The 19,656-nt window shown below is 46.0% G+C and overlaps 1 protein-coding gene across 10 annotated transcripts in view; it reads right to left on the bottom strand.

The window, feature by feature from the left end:
* The window catches only part of LOC135910875 (testis-specific serine/threonine-protein kinase 1-like), a 371,556-nt gene that overhangs the window by 261,744 nt on the left and 90,156 nt on the right, over positions 1-19,656 (bottom strand). For 8 of the 10 annotated variants that reach the window (XR_010567145.2, XM_065442939.2, XM_065442944.2 and 5 more), the window contains 2 exons: positions 17,001-17,114; positions 7,568-7,742 (listed from right to left, as the gene is read on the bottom strand). Coding sequence is in view for 9 of the 10 variants with exons in the window: in XM_065442939.2 (XP_065299011.1) it covers positions 7,568-7,742; positions 17,001-17,114 (289 nt within the window). In the remaining variant the exon portion in view is untranslated. The remainder of the gene's footprint in view (positions 1-7,567; positions 7,743-17,000; positions 17,115-19,656) is intronic. The other 2 variants (XM_065442940.2, XM_065442942.2) reach the window with 2 other exon arrangements.

Here is a 19,656-nt window from a genome sequence, read left to right as displayed (position 1 = left end):
TACATGAGAGAAAATACAGTATAATGGCAAACGAAATAAATGTAGATGCCTAGGTCACAGTCAAGAAACAATAAAAGAAAAATTAAGCAAAACATTTATCAAATGTGCAAATGAAATAGACGAACACTCAACGCATAAATCATATAGACAGTCACTATAATATAACCAATTTTGTTTCAGCCACCAAGAAGGGATGCGAAAGCTGACAAAGAGTCTGCTTGAACGATACAGCTGCTGAGATTATTCCAGTCTCTGACTGTTCGTGGAAAAAATGAATACTTGAAAGAGTCATTATGAGAACGAAAAGTGGTATTGTTAGTTCATGCCTTTGGCGTGTCGAATAACCGGAAGAAAATGTAATCCATTCGCTAACGTCGACTTTATAGTGCCCTTTAACTAATTGATATAAAAATTTTAGTCGCGATGAGCGGTTTGTATCGGATAACGGGATTAGGTTAGCGCGAGCTTGTAGTTCAGTGATTGAGCTACGTCGAACGTTGTTATAAATGAACTGTACGGCTTTTTTTGGACATTCTTTTGTTTCAGAATATTACCTTTTGTATAGGGGTCCCATATTATAGCAGCATAGTCTAAGACTTGGAGGACAATGGATGTGTATGCTAATCTTCTTACAGCAGGGGTAGCCAAAGTTAACGTTCTTCTTAAAAAGAATAACTTTCTATAAGCATTCGCTGTAACGTAGTGAATATGTTTGTTCCACCTAAGATTGTTTGAAATCCATAGCCCAAGATATTTGTATTGAGACAGTTCAGACAAAGCACATTGTTAAAATTATATGGAAACGATAAGGGCCTCTTCTTCCGAGTGATCCGCATGAAAACCGTCTTGTCGAAGTTTATGCACCTCTGCCACCGCTTACACCAAGAAGCAACACGCTGAAAATCATTGTTTAACAATGCCTGAACAGATTCATCATTAACCTCCGTATATAGAAAACAGTCGTCCGCGTATAATTTTATTTTGCCAGAGATGCCTTCTACCATGTCGTTTACATACATAAGAAAAAGGAGTGGCCCTAGGACGGAGCCTTGCGGGACACCTGATTTTTCTGGTAACTGTTTACATTGATGTCCTTTGAACGCAACAAACTGATGGCGATTGTTCAAATACGCTGATATCCAATTAACAAGTTGAGAGTTTTTAAGCAGACTATTCAATTTAAATAACAATTTACTGTGTGTTATTTTGTCAAAAGCTTTTGAGAAGTCCATAAAAATGCATCAATTTGTTTTAGGTTATGTACAGATACGGCAAAATCATGGATCGTAGCAACTAGCTGTGCACAATTTGAGTACCCCTTCCGAAATCCATGCTGGCATTTTGTTAAAATGTTATGTGTATCTAAGAAATCCACGATATGTTTATCTATTATGTGCTCTAATAATTTGCAAGTGTTAGGGGTTAAAGATACCGGACGGTAATTCTTTATAGACTGTTTGGCACCGTGTTTATGAAGTGGTGTTACTCGGGCTGTTCTCGAGTCATTCGGGAGTTGACTTTCTTCCAAGGAACGTAAAAACACAATGTACAAGTATTTCGAAACCCATTCGGCATACATGTTTAGGAAAGTGTATGGTATATCGTATGGGCCTGAACTTTTCTTTTCATCACGTTTTATAAGCATGTGGAATATACCCTGTTCGCTTATTGATACATCAGAAATAGGGGGGAAAAATGTTTTCATTTTATCTTTTAACCTCTTGAGCTGCCTTTTCAATCTCAGCGTCTCCAGAGAAATCTAGGGATTCTTCTTTCTTTTCTTAACAATAGTTGGTACATATTTTTCAGTGCATTTATTAACAATACTCTTAAAGCGTTCCCATAGTTCCTGCACATCTACAATATTCTCTGAAAATGAATCTAAGTAAAACGAAAGCGTATCTGTAATCGAAACATCATCAACTCGGGAGAAATTGCGGAATCAGACAGCGCTAAAGCTGTCTTTCCAATTCATATTATTTATTGTTAGTAACACAGCCTCGTGATCCGATATGCCGGGAAATACATCGCACTTAGTTTGACTACTTATGGTCCCACTTGCAAAAAAGAGGTCCAGGATTGTTTCAGAATTACCCTGTATTCTAGTACAGGTATCCACTAACTGTAATAAATTAAAAGAAAAGACAATGTCCAACATGGCCTCCACTAAGTTGTCGTTATCACTTTTGACCGACATCGTTTCCCAATCAATGCTTGGCAAGTTAAAATATCCCGAGAGAATAATGCGCTCAGCAGGTTCACATGCTCGCTCATGTACAGCTTCAAAGAATCCAAAACTTCAACACCAGAATTAGGAGGTCGGTACAGAGCAGCTATGACATATCGAATATTTTCATAGTAGGCCATGCAAAATATGCATTCAGCATCTGATAAATCAGGCATCTTTAAGAGCTTAATGTTATCCTTGAAAAGGATGGCTACACCTCCGCCCCCGCTACCTCTGTCTTTTCTGAATGCGCTATACCCAAGTGGAATGAACTCGCTATCATATATTTCTTCATTTAACCATGTCTCCGTCAATACAACGATATCTGGGTTATACGAGAAAAGAATTCCCTCTAACTCTGTACGCTTGTTTATAATGCTCCTACAATTTACGTTAAGTATTCCTGAAGAGCCACGCCTGCGCTTAGTCTGTCAATTTTGAGGACTTGATTTCTTCAGCTTATAACGGCATTTTCTTTCAGCATCCCAACCAAACAAAGTCCCGTTGATACTCAACTTATCGTAATGCAGCTTTACTTTCATGTTTTTCTGCCTTTCTTCCTTAGAACTCTCCCATAAAAGCCTCCGTGTGTCACGTACTCGCTTAGAAAAGTCTTCAGATAGTGACAGCTCTCTTCCCTTTAGTTTATGCGATGCTCTAAGCAGGGCATTCTTTTCTCGGTAGTCAAGAAATGTTAGAATCACTGGACTGGTTTCATTTTCGTCTTTTCTTCCGAGTCTGTGACACCTTTCTATGCCTGTTACGTTAATGCCTAGTTTTTTACTAAAGACTTTATCTTTTACATTTCGTTCTAAGTCTTCTGAAGTTTGAACTCTAGGCTCATGGAAGCCATAAATTTTTAAGATATTTCTCCTACTTCTGTTTTCTAGATCATCAACATGTTCACTAATGTTAGCGAGTTGTTCCTTGAGGTTCGTTATTGTTGTTTTGATGCCTTCTACGTTAGAGGTCAGTGCACGTAAACCACCCAATCGCCGCTCGATGTCATCAGTTCTTTCTGTTAATTTTTATAGGTTCCTTCGCATTTCATTCTGTGTTGCTTGCATATCATGTATAGTAGAAAGAATTTTACTTTGCCCAATTAACAGTTCTAGCAAGAGATATTTTTCTGTTGGACCTGGATTTTCTTCTGCGTCTCCGCAAACCAGAAGATCTCTAATTATTGAGCTAATTATACTAGACGAAAAATAATTAACACGCAGTGGGCAGGGCAGCAGCAGCAAAAACCGGTTATCCGATCAATAAACCACGAGTTGGCATATATCTACTAACCTGTAGCATGAAGCAAAAGGGATTGTTCAGCATGTTGCCGGGATTGCTGCCGCCTAGCCCACTGGTGAAGCACAGCTCGTCCGGCGCCTTTATAGCTGTCCGATGGGGCATGTGACTTGACGTAACTCTTGTGGAGGCGATACCCGGACTTGTGACGCATGGAAAACTTTGTCGATTCATGATGTCATATTCACCACGTGTCGATGAATGCACGCCAGCGTCTTGGTCCACGCCCACCAACGTTGTCGAAGCAGCACAGGCGCTAGTCGAAGCTTGGTTTCGGAGAGTAAGCAGCGTAACCTGTAGCATGAAGCAAAAGGGATTGTTCAGCATGTTGCCGGGATTGCTGCCGCCTAGCCCACTGGTGAAGCACAGCTCGTCCGGCGCCTTTATAGCTGTCCGATGGGGCATGTGACTTGACGTCACTGTTGTGGAGGCGATACCCGGACTTGTGACGCATGGAAAACTTTCTCGATTCATGATGCCGTATTCACCACGTGTCGATGAATGCACGCCAGCGTCTTGGTCCACCCCCACCAACGTTGTCGAAGCAGCACAGGCGCTAGTCGAAGCTTGATTTCGGAGAGTAAGCAGCGTAACCTGTAGCATGAAGCAAAAGGGATTGTTCAGCATGTTGCCGGGATTGCTGCCGCCTAGCCCACTCTTCAACATTTGCAGGGCTTAACGTGCTTCCTTTCACAACTCTCAAGCGTACTACTGACCAGCACAAGCTTGTGGTCAGATGTGCCATGCTCCACTCGCACGTCGAGCTCTGTCCTATTTTTGCTAAGAAATAGAAGATGCAAAATTGAACCAGTATCAGCATTGTCACGTGTGTTTTCAAGCACCACTTGCTCCATGTCACATGCAAACACTATGTCGAGAAGAGGGCTTCCGGCCAGCTTCATCTCGGGCCTGTGCAGCCAATTACCTGCGGGTAGGTTGAAATCACCCGCCACGATAATTTTCTGGGGTTTCAGCACCGTCATGTAGTCACGCAGTGAGGACAAGAACTTGAGAGGGGATAATGGTGGCCTATAAACCGCTCATACTGCAACTACATGTCCCCAACAATTCACTTTCACAAACAGACTCTCATGGGTTTCGATCTGAGAAAGTATTTCTGCGGAAAACGTGCTTTTTAGAACAATCGCAATACCTCCTCCCCTCGATCCGTGGTCCCGACGGAAAATCTTATGTGAAGGTGATACCAGTATTTCGTCGCTAACACTATCGTGCAGCCAGGTTTCCATGACAATTGCAATATGGGGGTCGTATCTGAAGAGGATGCATTCAAGTTGTTCTACCTTATTTATTATACTTCTGACATTGAAGTTTCGCACTCGCAGGGTTTCAGAAATGGCGACGCGTTCAGTCATGCATTACTAGAAGATTTGTATTCGCGGCTCACGGCAACTCATTGAGATATACTGTCATCCCAAGCATAAAACCAGCCATCAAATTTCAGTTAATCATTGATAAGAAAAGCACGTTTTCCGTGGTCGACATTCCGTTTGACAGTTTCCGAAAGAAGTTTTGGTTTTCCGAGAGTTTCTTTGCAGTAATCATTTTGGATAGGTATACGCCTACCCTTAAGCTGACGCACGTTGCGAAAAACGGCCCCTTTTTCGAAATGTCCTAGAAATATGCGATAAGAGGTCTTTTTCCTGACTGTCCTCTAAGACGATGAATACGCGCGATAGATTTTCACGATTGCTGCAGTTTTTTTTTTTTGAAAAAGTGTCATCAATTACTGCTTTTCGTAACGTTTTATCATCTTCATCGTCTTGCTCTTTCACACCGAAAACAGCTAATTTTGACTGCGGTCTTCGAGGTCAGTTAGCCTTTGTTTTGTGTCATAATCACTTGATCTAAAGCCCGAATCTCGCCTTCTAGTGTTTGAATTTAGGAGGTTTTTTTGCTAATTCCTAGCGGTAGCTTATCGATTGCATTCAATCGTGTATTAAAAGTGGCGACGGTTTGTTCATTCGATGTGAGACGCTCCCGAATACCAGTTAGCTTGCCCTGACTGAAGGCTCTCAAACATTTCTTCATTTGTAGGGCCTGGGTTTTCTTCAGTGTCTCCACAAACAAGCAATTTACACATACAGAAACAGTAGTAAGCAATTGACAAGCATGTTCGTGGGCATGGCAAAACCACCAATGTAATATCGTTACTGCGGAATGTGGAAACAGACAAACTAAGCTGGGCAAGGAACATAAGTCTGTTGGTGAGTGACATGATCCCTTCGGTTTCGCTGTGCCCACTTACGAAGAACAGGTGTGGACGGTATTTTATAAGCCATTACGATGTGGTCACAGGCGGTGATTTGGCTTGCGCGGTATGGAACATGCGCACATGTAAGTCCACAAGTAATGAAAAGGGGAGCGGTTGTCGCCCACGTCTCGCACTGGGAGCACTGTCGACGAAATTGTTGTAGTTGATGAAACGGTGCCGACAAGCAGAAAAACGTGGGGAAGGAACATAAATCTTTTGATGAGCGACATGATCCCTTCGGTTTCGCCGTGCCCTCCTCCACGTGCTACTGCAATGTTTGAGGCTTCCCGCAGATCCCCCATCGCGCCCCCTGGCCGAGAGCCTGGCTCTGACTGGTCGCACCACGGAAGACCGAGCTGCACGCGCCGAGGCTATGAAGACCCGGCTAGAACAGTGGGAACGACAGGGCAGGCGAGCCGAAAATCTGGAGGAAGATAGACATCGTACGCCCACCCCATCGATGCAGCAGTGAACTGCGACAGCGAGCGGCCGCCAACGCCAACCAACTACGACAGGCCGGCCAGGCAGCGATGCGGCTAGGACGCGCTGATTTGAATCGGTGGCGGAGGCGATCGTCCTGGCTTTGCTGAAATCGGAGGCGACTGGAGCCTGGAGTACAGTGAACCGGACCAGCCAGAAGGCCTCAAAAACTGTGACTGTGATAAAACTGTGGTTTATGTTCTTTCTCTCCTTACTTTCTACGCCCTAATTCCTTTCCTTTCGAGCTTCAACATCTCCTGTGGCGTTGACAAAAGGCTGCCCTGAGTCAAAAGGGATCAGGACAACTTACATACGTACTTACTTACTTACTCACTCACTCACTTACTTACTTACTTTACTTACTTACTTACTTACTTACTTACTTACTTACTTACTTACTTACTTACTTACTTACTTACTTACTTACTTACTTACTTACTTACTTACTTACTTACTTACTTACTCACAATACTTTCCCCGCAGCAGTGGAATGTAAGGGGGGAAGCGGGGCTACGTGGGATCGTTGACCACTGGTGGAGAGGGTGAGGGACCACGACGCGGAGATCCCCGATGAGACGGGACAGAGGGCATCGGGAAATGGGCTCACGTTGCGCACGCGTTGCGACGCCTAGAAACCACGCAGACAGTCGCATCTTGACCTCAAAGTGGGAGCTGGGTGCCCCAAACATATGCCACAGGAAACCAGCTTTCTTCTTTGAACCCGCATAACGCTGTTTGGGTTCAAAGGCACATTGCAATCTTCGCAAAAATGAATATAGGATTCGGTTTCACTTTACACTGAAATTGAATAAACACAAACATGTTTACCAGCATCCTTCTACATTAACGGAAAGCTTTGCCATATATGAATTCCAGCAGTGCACGTTGGATCTGCTGCAATATCTTACTTTAGAAATGAGGACGGTAAATATAAGGCGCACATGAAAGGTGCATTGACCTGCCGTGGTTGCTTAGTGGCTGTAGCATTCGGCTACCAAGCACAAGGTGGTGGGATTAATACCCGGCCACGGCGGCCGCCTTTCGGCGGTGGTGAAATGCAGAAACACGAGTGTAATTAGATTTGGCTGCACGCTAAAGAACCCCTGCTGCTGCATATTATTCCGGAGTCCCCCACTACAGCATGCCTCATATTCAAATCGTGAGTTTGGCACGCAAATTATCCTCATAATTTAATTTTCAAAGAACTTTTACATTGTAGCCTTGATGATTTCTACTGAGTGGGGCAACCTAAACGAATGAACAACAATATTTCGTGCAAGTTGACTTACTGCAGTACCGGCTGAAACTGAAGTCCGCGAGCTTGACCACGAGCTGAGTGGTGAGCAGCACGTTCTCGCATTTCAAGTCCCGGTGGGCAATGTTATGACGATGGAGATAGGCAACGGCGGATGCAAGCTGAACGAATATGTGATGGGCGGTTCTTTCATGAAGACGTCCTGCATTCTGAGACAAAAAAAAAGCAGGGCTCACTTCCCGACACCCTTCAACCTACAAACACTAATTTAGCTTCCTCAAAGGGCCACCTGCCATGGCCCTGTAACTATGTCATGGTTCGAAGGTACTTCTCCCAAATGATGAAAGTGACATTAAAATCAAAAGCACCGTCAATAGTTTTACACACGAAGTCAAATCTAGCTTCACTTGTACAAGTTCGGATGTGGTTTTTATACTTGAATGTTCCTTCTGTAGGAAACAATATATCGGTGAAACCGGACAATCAATGAACGTCAGATTAAACGGACATCGCGCAGACACAGCTAAAAGGCTTCCCAAAGCCATTGCCGAGAATTTAAAACAACCAGGTCGTAATTTTGATGAACTTAAACTCTACTTCTTACAGTCAACTTTCCGTTCTGAACGAGAAAAAAAACACAGAGAATCATACCTTACCCATAAGTTTAAGACATTGCAACCAATATGCATAAATGTATCAAAGGGAGCTGAAGAATCTATTCACTATGCTAAATTTCAAGCTATAGGCAACAACACTTAGTTTGGTTTCCTAGCGGTTTATTTTTCATTTCTTTTCCCTTTCTTTCCTTTTTTTCCCAGCTGGCGTGTCACACGCCGTTGATACGCCGGCTAGTACGTGGGCGTTGACACATGGTTGACATACGGCAGGGCCCCTCGTCTTGTGCACAGCATTCTTTTATTCTCAATTCGACACGTTAACATAGCTTCGCTCGTTGCCTCACCCACCCGCCTTAGACCGTCTCTCTTTTAGAAGAACCCCACATATATATACTGTGGCGAGGAAGGCATACGCGTATGTTGCCTTGAAGAAGACAAATCCATTTGTCGAAACGTTGGCTTCTGCGGCGATAATGGAAAAGAGAATAGTCTAGAGGAATTCGAAATCCCACAGGTAACGCCGGAAGAAGTAAATAAAGCCTTGGGAGTTATGCAAAGGGGGAAGGCAGCTGGGATTATCAAGTAACAGCAGATTTGTTGAAGGATGGTGGGCTGCTTGTTCTAGAGAAACTGGCCACACTGTATACGCAATGACTCATGACCTCGAGCATACCGGAATCTCGGAAGAACGCTAACATAATCCTAATCCATAAGAAAGGGGACGCCAAAGATTTGAAAAATTATAGGCCCATCAGCTTACTGTCAGTTGCCTACAAACTATTTACTAAGGTTCACAAACAGAATCAGGAACACTTTAGGCTTCTGTCAAGCAAAGGACCAGGCAGGATTCCGTAAAGGCTACTCAACAATAGACCATATTCACACTATCAGTCAGGTGATAAAGAAATGTGCGGAGTATAACCAACCCTTATAAATAGCTTTCATTGATTACGAGAAAGCGTTTGATTCTGTCGAAATCTGAGCAGTCATGAAGGCATTACGGAATCAGCGTGTAGACGAGCCGTATGTAAAAATACTGGAAGATATCTATAGCGGCTCCACAGCCACCGTAGTCCTCCATAAAGAAAGCAACAAAATCACAATGAAAGGCGTCAGGCAGGGAGATATGATCTCTCGAATGCTATCCACAGCTTGCTTACAGGAGGTATTCATAGATCTGGATTGGGATGAACTGGGGATAAAAGTTAATGGAGAATACCTAAGTAACTTGCGATTCGCTGATGATATTGCCTTGCTTAGTAACTGAGGAGACCAATTGCAATGCATGCTCACTGATCTGGAGAGGCAAAGCAGAAGAGTGGGTCTAAAAATTAATCTGAAGAAAACTAAAGTAATGCTTATCAGTCCCGGAAGAGAACAGTAATTTACAATAGGTAGCGAGGCATTGGAAGTGGTAAGGGAATACATCTACTTAGTGCAGGTAGTGACGGCGGATCCGGATCATGAGAAGGAAATAATAATAAATAACAATAAGAATAAGAATGGGCTGGGGTGCGTTTGGCAGACATTCTGAGATCACGAACAGTAGGTTGCCATTATGCCTCAAGATAAAAGTGTATAATAGCTGTGTCTTACCAGTACTCACCTACGCGGCAGAAACCTGGAAGCTTACGAATAGGGTTTTACTTAAATGGAGGACGACGCAACGAGCTATGGAAAGAATAATGATGGGTATAACGTTAAGGGATAAGAAAAGAGCAGATTGGGTGAGGGAACAAACGCGAGTTAATGACATCTTAGTTGAAATCAAGAAAAACAAATGGGAATGGGCAGGACATGTATTGAGGAGGGAAGATAACCGATGGTCATTAAGGATTACGGACTGGATTCCAAGGGAAGGGAAGCTTAGGAGGGGGTGGCAGGAAGTTAGGTGGGCGGATGAGATTAAGAAGTTTGGAGGGACGACATGGCCACACTTAGCACATGGCCGGGGTTGTTGGAGAAGTATGGGAGACGCCTTTGCCCTGCAGTGGGCGTAACGAGGCTGATGATGATGATTATTATTATTATGATGATGATAATGGGTTTTGCTTTCACCTTGTTCTTGTTTTGCTCATCGTACTGATGAAACGAGAAAGTCAACGCCAATAAGAATCCTCCATTTGTGGTTTGTCGCAGTATGATTCCCGAGCGTCTTTCACTTGAGAATATTTTATCGTTTTCCCAATGGGTACGTTCAATTTCCCTGCACCACCTCAACCAGTTTTCTCGGTGCTGCCCTCTGCCACTCGTTTCAGCGGTGCAGCGCCCCGTAAACTGGTTCAGATGGTGCAGTAAATTGAACGTATCCCTCGTTTCAGCCGTGCAGGAATGGCGCCCGCAGAACCAGGACGCTCGCTTCAAAAGGTGCAGGACAGGTATAGGGCTGGTTCACGATTTTGCTGCGCCAACTCCACTGTCGGTGCCGACTTGGTGCAGGCGTACAGGTGCAAAGCAGCAGTGCAACAGACAGCGCGGAGGCGTGAGAACCGTTAATACGCCACTTACGCGCGTCTGATGCGTCTAAGCAAGTGGTGGTGGTGTGTATTCACGCCCGAGCAGCCGATCATACCTGCAATGCCGGACGTCTGAAACTTACAAGCTTGCGCATTAGTCTGCCATAACATGACGCCTGCACCCTGTCTGCACCTTTGCATTCGTTTCGAGTGTCTCGCTTGGCTGGCACCTCAGGGATCAAGCTGCACAATTTCTGAACTTTTCGTGAACCACCGTGAACTGGTTCACATTGGTGCAGGCGAATCAAACGGAAACAAGATGTGTGCTGCCAAGGCATACGCTTCGGATGCACCAGGGCATCACGCGATGCCAGTAAAAGTAGCGCTGTCTAAGGCTGCGCGTCCCGATGATTCTACGGAGCTGTCGAGTGGTCCCTTTAATTCATCGCGTTCAATGACTCTCTGAAGTCTGTGCCACCCCTACGAACAGACACACTTGACGTATGTCGTCCAGCAAGCAGCAAGTGCACGTAAGACCTCTTTAAAAAATACATCGCTATATTATCCTGGAAAGGCAATAGTCGCCCCTTCGCCTAAAAGACGAAGCATCGATTGCATAGCAAATTTGTATCCAGTTATGCGAAGTAAGGATAGCAGTTATATCGGCTCTGCAAACTTCTAAACATTGCATTACTAAGTAAATAACAAGCACGGTACCACGCGTGCACAAGCATAATTGAACACACCTCACTCGATGACCGAGCACACTCACTGTCAAAGCGGTGGAGTGAAAAAGCGCAGCAGCAGCAGCGAGCGAACTGACCTTCGTACTGCCTCTCGCTTCACCACTAACTATGGGGCGAGGACACAGCGCACACGAAGCTATCAGCAGTCTGCACACTCTGTCCTTCATCGCAGATCGCTTTCAAGATAGGGCCCGTACGCGACCTCGGTATACGCAGCCGACACCGTAGTAGAACGCCTCGCCACCTCCCTCCTCTTCCTCCGGTGTCTTGCGGGCGACTGCACACGGCGCGCTTCGTTCCTGCTAGCCTTCCTTGCGCGCGCGAGATTGAGCCACCATCATCGGCTTACCCTCGTACGCTTTCACCCCCGCATACGGCGTTCGGCGACGGTGTTATCGCGCTTGTACCTTATACGGAACATCCCGGCTACGACATAAGTTCGCACAGTCCGCATAAGTGCTATAGCAATAAATTATTTCAAAACAAACTGCAAGTGGATGTCACCATCGAAAATTACAAAAAGGATTTCAACCTGGATATGACAAATCGATAATTCACAACGCCCCCAATTTTGCAAGAGATTCCCGGTTCTGACCGGTCCTCCAAAACGTAGAGAAGCTACCATAAATCTCGCGAAAAAGCCGCCCCCAACACCACCGCGGAAACAAAAAGAAGCAATAAATATATATAGTTACATTTGTCTTCGTGAGCGCGGGTTACACGGAAGCAAACGGGTGCTCTTCCGGAGATCCTAAGCAATGCCGTCTTGCCTGACACACGCGGATTGTCGCAAGCCGCCCACCAGGTTCTTCGGGGGCCTCCTGAGTACACTTAGCTCGCGCCTTTTGCCAATCTTGTTCGGCTCGAGCACGGCGCTTGCCGACGACTTTGGGGTCGGTCGACTCGTGCTCAGCCTGCGGCCGCTTGTGTTGCAGCTCAAACCTTGTCGCTCGGTCACTCGATCGCCAGACGCACCCGGTACATCCATAATGCACACATATTACGTAGGAACTGCCAGACAAGGCGAACCCAGCGCACATCCTCCTATTTTCCTATTCTGCGGCGCTCGGCCTCCTTCCTCCTGCTGCCCTCTGCCGGACGCGCGCTCCTCCTCTCTTCCTCGAGGTGCCCTCCACCTCGGAAGCTTGCTTCCATCTCTAATCTCGCCGATTTCTCAGATGGGGAATCTACTGCTGCGTGTAAAAATAACCCGTTATGCTGCACAGGCGCATTGTAATTGCTTATATGTGCTAGGTAGATTAAAATCTAAGCCATTTGTGTTTATGTCGGGTAGGCCTAACTCCGCTCACTTATGATCGAGATGTGCTGAGCAGTACGTGTGAAGGAATGGTCTAATCTATAGTGGCTTGTGTCTTTAAGTCTGCTTTGCCACTATGCAGGCGTGTAGTGCGCTGAAGCAATATAGGAGTAAAAAGGGGTCACTCTTCCGCGAGAAAGTAGCGCGTTCCTTAATCGTACCCACGCGCACGCGCCGTATCGCTTGCCAGTACGAGCACCGAGACATCTAATAAGTGTACTGGTGTCCAGAGCTGTTGCTCACTGGGCTTTCGGTCCAGAAAAAAGCGACCTTTTTCTATTTGTACTGCGACTCTTTCTCCCCTCGGCGAATATCCCTAATTTTGATATCCTTTGGTAGGCAGGTATGTAAATCTGTTCCGCGCAAGCCAGCAAATACCTGTAGAGTGTTCTGTATAAATGGTTTACGAAATTCCGGTAAGCTGTGGCATCGGCAAGATCGCCCAGTGCATAAATGATCGTTTACGAAAGCAGGTGCTGTTCATGAGGAACGCAACTAACTCAGATTCCTCATCACTGAAACCTTGCACGTATCAGCCCGCAATCTCCGCGACTGGAATTCTAAAAAGAAGTCGTGATACCAAACCGCAAGAGTTTGCTGAGGCCCATTTCATCAAAAAAGAAAGGTTATTTATGCGTAAGTGATCTTTCTATTGCAATCCCCAGTGAAGAATATAACTTTCTGGGATATGGTTAGTGATTGTGCCTGTTACGCATAAGCTTGTATATACAGGGTGTCACAACTATAATGCACCAAGATTTAAAAAATGCTAATGCCACGTAGCTGGCCAGAACCAAGGTAATGTTGTTTGCCGTCGCTTTAAGATACTCAGATGACCTTATGGCCTTCTGCTTAATTACATATTTAGTCTTATTTACCTAATCGACGGCTCAACTATTATAATTATTTGAAAACTGTAAATGATAAAATTGTAGAACAATATGCGAAACTTCCGGTACAGCTTTCTTTTGCTCAATGCGTGCTACATGAACGAGTTTGTCCGAGCGTGAAAGAAGCCGGCGAATACATCCAAAGTGCCTCAAGCGACAATTTTTCGTGTATTCGCGGGTTTCGTTGTTCCACTGTTGGACATTTGTCAAGGGCCCACGATACCAACCACTGTCAAGTCAGTATCAGCCTATAAGCGAATGAATGACTTACGGGGTTTTACGTGCCAAAACCACGATTTAAGCTTGAGGGATGCTGTACTGAGGGACTCCGGATTAATTATGACCACGAGGGATCTTCAGCGTGCCCCCAATGCACGGGACACAGCCCGTGAATTGCCCGAAGCGGCAACAAACCAGAGAAAAAAAATAACCACCCATCTTGGTTTCTAAGTGGCTATGGTGTTGCGCTGCTGAGCACGAGGTCACGGGATCAAATCCCGGCCACGGCGGCCGCATATCGATGGGGGTGAAATGCGAAAACATGCGTGTGTTTAGATTTAAGTGCACGTTAAAGACCCCAGGTGGTTGAAATTTCCGGAGTCCTCCACTACGGCGTGCCTCATTATCAGAAAGTGGTTGTCGCACGTAAAATCCCATAATTTCATTTTTTTAAATAACCGTCTAGTGCCTCCGAACATCTTGATTGGAAGAAATCTGTGCCCAGTCTTGTGCGTGGCTGCAGCATGCACACATAATGTATCCGAGCAGATGCGGAATTTCATTGGAGACAGCGTTCCCTCTTGTTCTCTATTTCGAAGCTTTACATTATCATTGCTTTTTTTTCACCTTTGTCATTTCCTTTCCAAAATGGCATTCTCGACTCTTCGTTTCAGGATGTTCTCAACTTTCTATCTTCGTTGTACTAACTCTACTGTGCGGTTGTGCATGCTTATTGGAGAACAGCTACAAGCTGTCTCCAATGCAAGTCTGAGCAATGTTCTTCTCAATAAGTTGCATGTTGAAAAAAGAGCAACACGTAGTGCTTCAGCGCCAGCTCTTCAGAATGAGGTGAGTCGCAGGCGGATCGGAAAGGTCAAAGAAGAGCGCCGTGCTCAAGTCCGAGGGCTGCCTCTCCTAGTCAGATGAGGCGGCCACAACCAAAGCAGATGTGAAGCTCAGGCGGACTTCAGAAGATGTCGCACTGTGGAACGTGGACGTTGTCCCGCTTCGGGAAGTGAATGCAGAGAACGAGCGGCATCAGCTATCTAGTGTCAGGAGCTGGCCGAAGCAGGCAACTTCGGGGGACCGGAGGAGAAGACTCCAAAAAGGAAATCGGTGCTAACGTTGTGGATAAGAAGCCGCCTCCTGGCAGAACTTCGCCCGTGAAGACCTCGCCTCTTCGCTTGTATATACAGGGTGTCCCAACTATCATGCACCAAGATTTTTAAAAATGCAAATGCCACGTAGCTGGCCGTAACCAAGGTGATGATGATGATAACATATTGGCATTCGCTTTGAATTGGGGTGCTGAGAGGTAGTTACCTAGCCAGCTTTCTTTAATTAGGTATGCTATACATGTTTTTCATTGCAGCAGTTTTGTATACATCTGCTTAATATTCTTTTTCTCCAAACTTCTTTACTTACCTCGTACATGTACCTGTGTCGGTAACAGATCCGGTCGTTTCAATCTCTTCCCTGCATTTTCCCCACCAATACTCTATACGTATCTCGCTTATCTCGGCTGCTGACCGCTTGATGCTTCCGCACACTTTAAATCCAAGTATGTCTGGAAGGTATTCGTTGCATACGTGTCTCGCTGGGTGAATTCGCATTCCATGGGCATGTCCTGTGTGGTCTCAGGATTTTTGCTGCAGGTTACGCACGCCCCACATCGTTTAGAATGTTTCTCCGGTATGTCGGTATGTTCTTGTCATTAGGCAACCAGCTTGAGCCCAAAATAGCAACTAGCACTGCCCTTTATGTTATCGTGCATATTTTTACGCTGCGCGGCGGAGCCGAAGAAGGAATGCCTGACCGCCTTCGATCTCATCTCTACGCCCCGTCAATCATCTTGTAAGTAAACCTACCTTATTCGTAACAACTTTCGTCGAGGTGCTAGGTTATCTTTCTGGAAAACCCTCTTCAACGCACCCTCAGACGAAGCCGGTGCTTGATCGGATTACCACCTGAAGACACGAACATCAATGAACCGCACGCAGTTGGCGGCAGCCATGACATAAGCGTGCAAGATGACAGTGAGCAACCTAGGCAAATCATCTACTGGATCCTTCACAAGGAACCACACACCTTTTCCGGCAAAGATGATGGGGGCGCTGACGAATGGCTCAGGTACTATCGAATGGTCAGTGGTCACAAAGGCTCGAACTCAACAGCGCGACTTGCTAACGTCGTTTTCTTTCTCAGCGGAACCGCAGCTCTCTGATTTGATAATAACGATAGCACGATGACAACGTGGGAAATGTTCGTGGAGGAAACAAAAACCTCTTCGGGGACTCACTTTCAAAACGAAAGAAGGCTGAGCATACGCTTTCGCGACGAGCTCAGTTGTCCAGGGAAACATACACCATTACATTGAAGTATTGAAACTGTGTAGAATTGTGAACCCGGGCATCTCGGTTGAAGAGAAGGTTCAACATCTCCTGAAGGGCATCACTGAAGCTGCCTACAATTTTCTTATCTCAAAGGAAAACCTCCACAGTCTGACTGATTTAAGACGTCTCTGCTGTGCTTTTGAGGCACTGAAGACGCGGCGAGTATGGCCAAAGTTTGGTAGGCTTCACAACATCACCATGGTCGCAAGCGTGGACATCTCCACCTCCCACGACATTAGCGCACTTTGAAGCACAAGGTGAAGGAGGAGATGCAGGACGGGAGTAGCACCAGTGCACACTTTACGTAGGCTGTCCTAAACAGCCGGTACTGCAATTGTAAGCTGATAGCGAAAATCGCCCCTAGCATGATGAGCGCGGCTGCGTCGACACAGCGGAATCCCGCCATCCTTAGCGTACCTTCCTAGCGTAGTGGATCATCCTGGCCAACGACAACCTTACCTACCACAGCGAAAGAAAGGCCCTGCCTGAAAGCAGCCTGGAGCAAGTGGCAAAATCGTTCGCCGAGAACATCCTGCGGTGGCATGGTGCTCCAGAACTCCTTATCACCGACTGGGCAAAAACATTTACAGCGGAGCTTACGCAAGCGATCCTGCAGCACAGCCACATAAGTCACCGGAGGACAAGTGTCTGTTACCCGCAGATGAACGGCCTTACAGAAGGCCTAAAACTGTCACGTACATCTAGGCAATATACTTTTACGTCGAGCGCAGGAACTAGGATGCCCAGTTACGTCTTCCCTACGTAACCTTCGCTTAGAGTACAACAGAAGAAAAACCAACTGAAATGATGCCGTTTAAGATGGCTTACGGAAGGAACCAGGCGAAGACACTCGGCGCTATGCTGCTGCACGTCACCGACGAAGATAGCCTCCACGTCACCGCCTATCTCCAGCCCGTCGAACAATCCTGGCAAGACGCCCGCCTACATATCAAGAACCAGCAATAGATGGTCAGCCGACACTCCAACCTTCGACGGCGTTATGTAGAGTACCAGCCCCGTGAGCACGTTCGGATGTATGCTCCAAATAAGCCCAAGTGGGCAATGTGAAACGCTACTGCGAGATTATTTCGGACCATACAAGATGCTCCTATGTATTGGCGCACTGCAAAGGAGGTCGTGCCTACGGCGTTACGCATGACAGCGACGCAGCGCACGGCCTGAAGTACTCCACGTGTTGCGTCTTAAGCCATTTCACGTGCGGTAACGACGTTTGGGTCTTTATTTCTTTGTTGTATTATTTTTCTTTACAACGTGTGCTTTTGTTTTTCGATTTTGTACTGTTTGACACGTGTCACATGTGCTTCTCTATTTCCGGTGACCGCTGTTCACCGGCTAACAAGTGTCGAACGCTATCGGTTGGCGCGAGACGCACCTGTATGTATTCTGGATTTTTGTAGATGATTGTATCTCCTTTCTGTGGTGACGCCGAATCTCTTGTAGCCAGATTACATGCCTGACGCGAGTAGTGTTGTGCATTTTAAAGCTTGCGCATGCGCCAGAGAATACGCTGGAACGTTCGCTGAGTCTAACCCCGACGCATCTGAGCCGCGGATCATATTGACACGTGGACTTATCTTTACCGGGCGGCCACGTTTCACCACCTAAGAATTGTTTTCTCACAGCGCACGACGCGCCTGCGCGTATCGGAAGTTTCTCGAATGTTATCGATGGTTCCATCCACTGTCTGTGACCGAACCTTGTGTAATTTGATGGCGTGTATGCGCGACGCGAATGATGTAGAACTTCGTGGAAGACGCGCGGGTCCTAGCGATTACTCTGGAACATTTGACCAGTGATGCATAAAAGCCAACGCGCTTGACCTGCTGATAAGATTTTGACGATCGCCGATTGTGTTCGCCGCTATCGCCATTTTTAAAGCGTAGGCTGTTTTAGTGGACACAGGTTCGCCCAATAAAAGTGAGTTTCGTCTTTCACACAATTGCTACTGTGTTCTTTATACGTCATTACCACGTGACAATATTCTCGACGATCGCCGATTTTGCTCGCCCCTATTGTTGTGCTCGAGTGTTGCTTTGCTGGGCGCATATTCGCCCAACAATGTGTGAATTCGTAGCTCACCGCTTTGACGCTGTATTTCTTCAGCATCACTACAACGTGAAAATACTGTCACGTGGTAGTGATTGTAGAACACAGTAGTAAAAATTTAAAATTGCCGAAACTAACTTTTATTGGGCGGACATTTGTCTACAACGAAAGGCTATGCTCAAAGTACAACGATAGCAGCGAACAATGTCAGCAACCATCGAAAATATGGTCTGCGGGTCAAGCGCGTAAGCTTTTATATACGAGTCATCGAAATTTGCACAGTAGTCGCTGGCGCCCGCATGTCTTCAATGAAACATTACATTATTCGCCTCGAGCCGCAGTCAGATTACACAAGTTTTGGTGACAACAGAAAACGAATACAACCATCGATAACATACCATTAAGTTCCAATTATGCACACGCATCTTGCGTTCAAAGATAATCAAGCCTTTAGTGGGTGAAGCGTGGTCTCCACGAAAAGGGAAAAACAAGTACGCGTGTCAGCGCCCTCTTTTAAACAACATCATCCTTGTAACGTTCCGTGCGTTATGGGCGTGTGCGAAGCATTGACCAGGCCGACATGGTGAAGGGCGAAAAACTGCTTGCGTCCTTTATTGCGCTTGCTTATAGACACGCCAAGAGCAAAGACGGAAAAGTAAACAGAAAGGGCATGGCTCGTTCCGAGTAGAAATAGTGAAGTGGGTTGCGCTGGTAAGCGTACTATCAGATTACGATACATGCCTCTCCTTTTCAAAGTACACATATTAGAGCAGCAGCTATGTAATACACGTCCTCACAGTATTAAAAAGACAAGAGGTCAAAGCAACTGTTGGAAATTCGCGTAGTACTGCAGACGTTGAGGTGGTCTGAACTGGCGGCGAGATCTTCGTAATGATGTAGTGGGGTCTGTGGCCATTGCAGGCGATGCGTTAATCTGGTCGGGCAGGTCGGGAGTGGCGTGTGTACTTTGCTGGCGTTCGTCAGTACCGTGGGCATCTTCCAGTGCGTTCTGAATGAAAACTTCACCTGTGGGGAGCAGATGTTGCCTGCTGCGACTGGGTGTTTTGTTGTCCTTTGTCAACGCTTCGTACAATCTTGGATAAACCTGCTTAACCACTTTCGCTTTCCGTGACCAAAACTTTTTCTTCAGCCTAACAGTCTGTCCCTTTTCCAGTGGTGGTAAAACTCGTCTCGAATTTTCCTTTTGAACATGTTTCCACACTTGCGTTCTCTGCTGGTTGCTGCAATCAGGAAGAGTCGATCTTAATCGCCTTCCTTGGAGTAGTTCTCCGGGTGATCATCCATCTTCTAAGGGGGTTGACCTGTAGCTAAGTAGCCCCAGCCAGAAGTCTTCTCTTGCTTCTTTCGTTTTTTTTTTTCAAAATTATTTTAGCTACCTGCACGCCTTTCTCTGCAA

Source organism: Dermacentor albipictus, chromosome 2, assembly GCF_038994185.2.
Source record: "Dermacentor albipictus isolate Rhodes 1998 colony chromosome 2, USDA_Dalb.pri_finalv2, whole genome shotgun sequence".
NCBI lineage: Eukaryota > Metazoa > Arthropoda > Arachnida > Ixodida > Ixodidae > Dermacentor > Dermacentor albipictus.
This window is presented reverse-complemented; position numbering and strand designations above follow the sequence as displayed.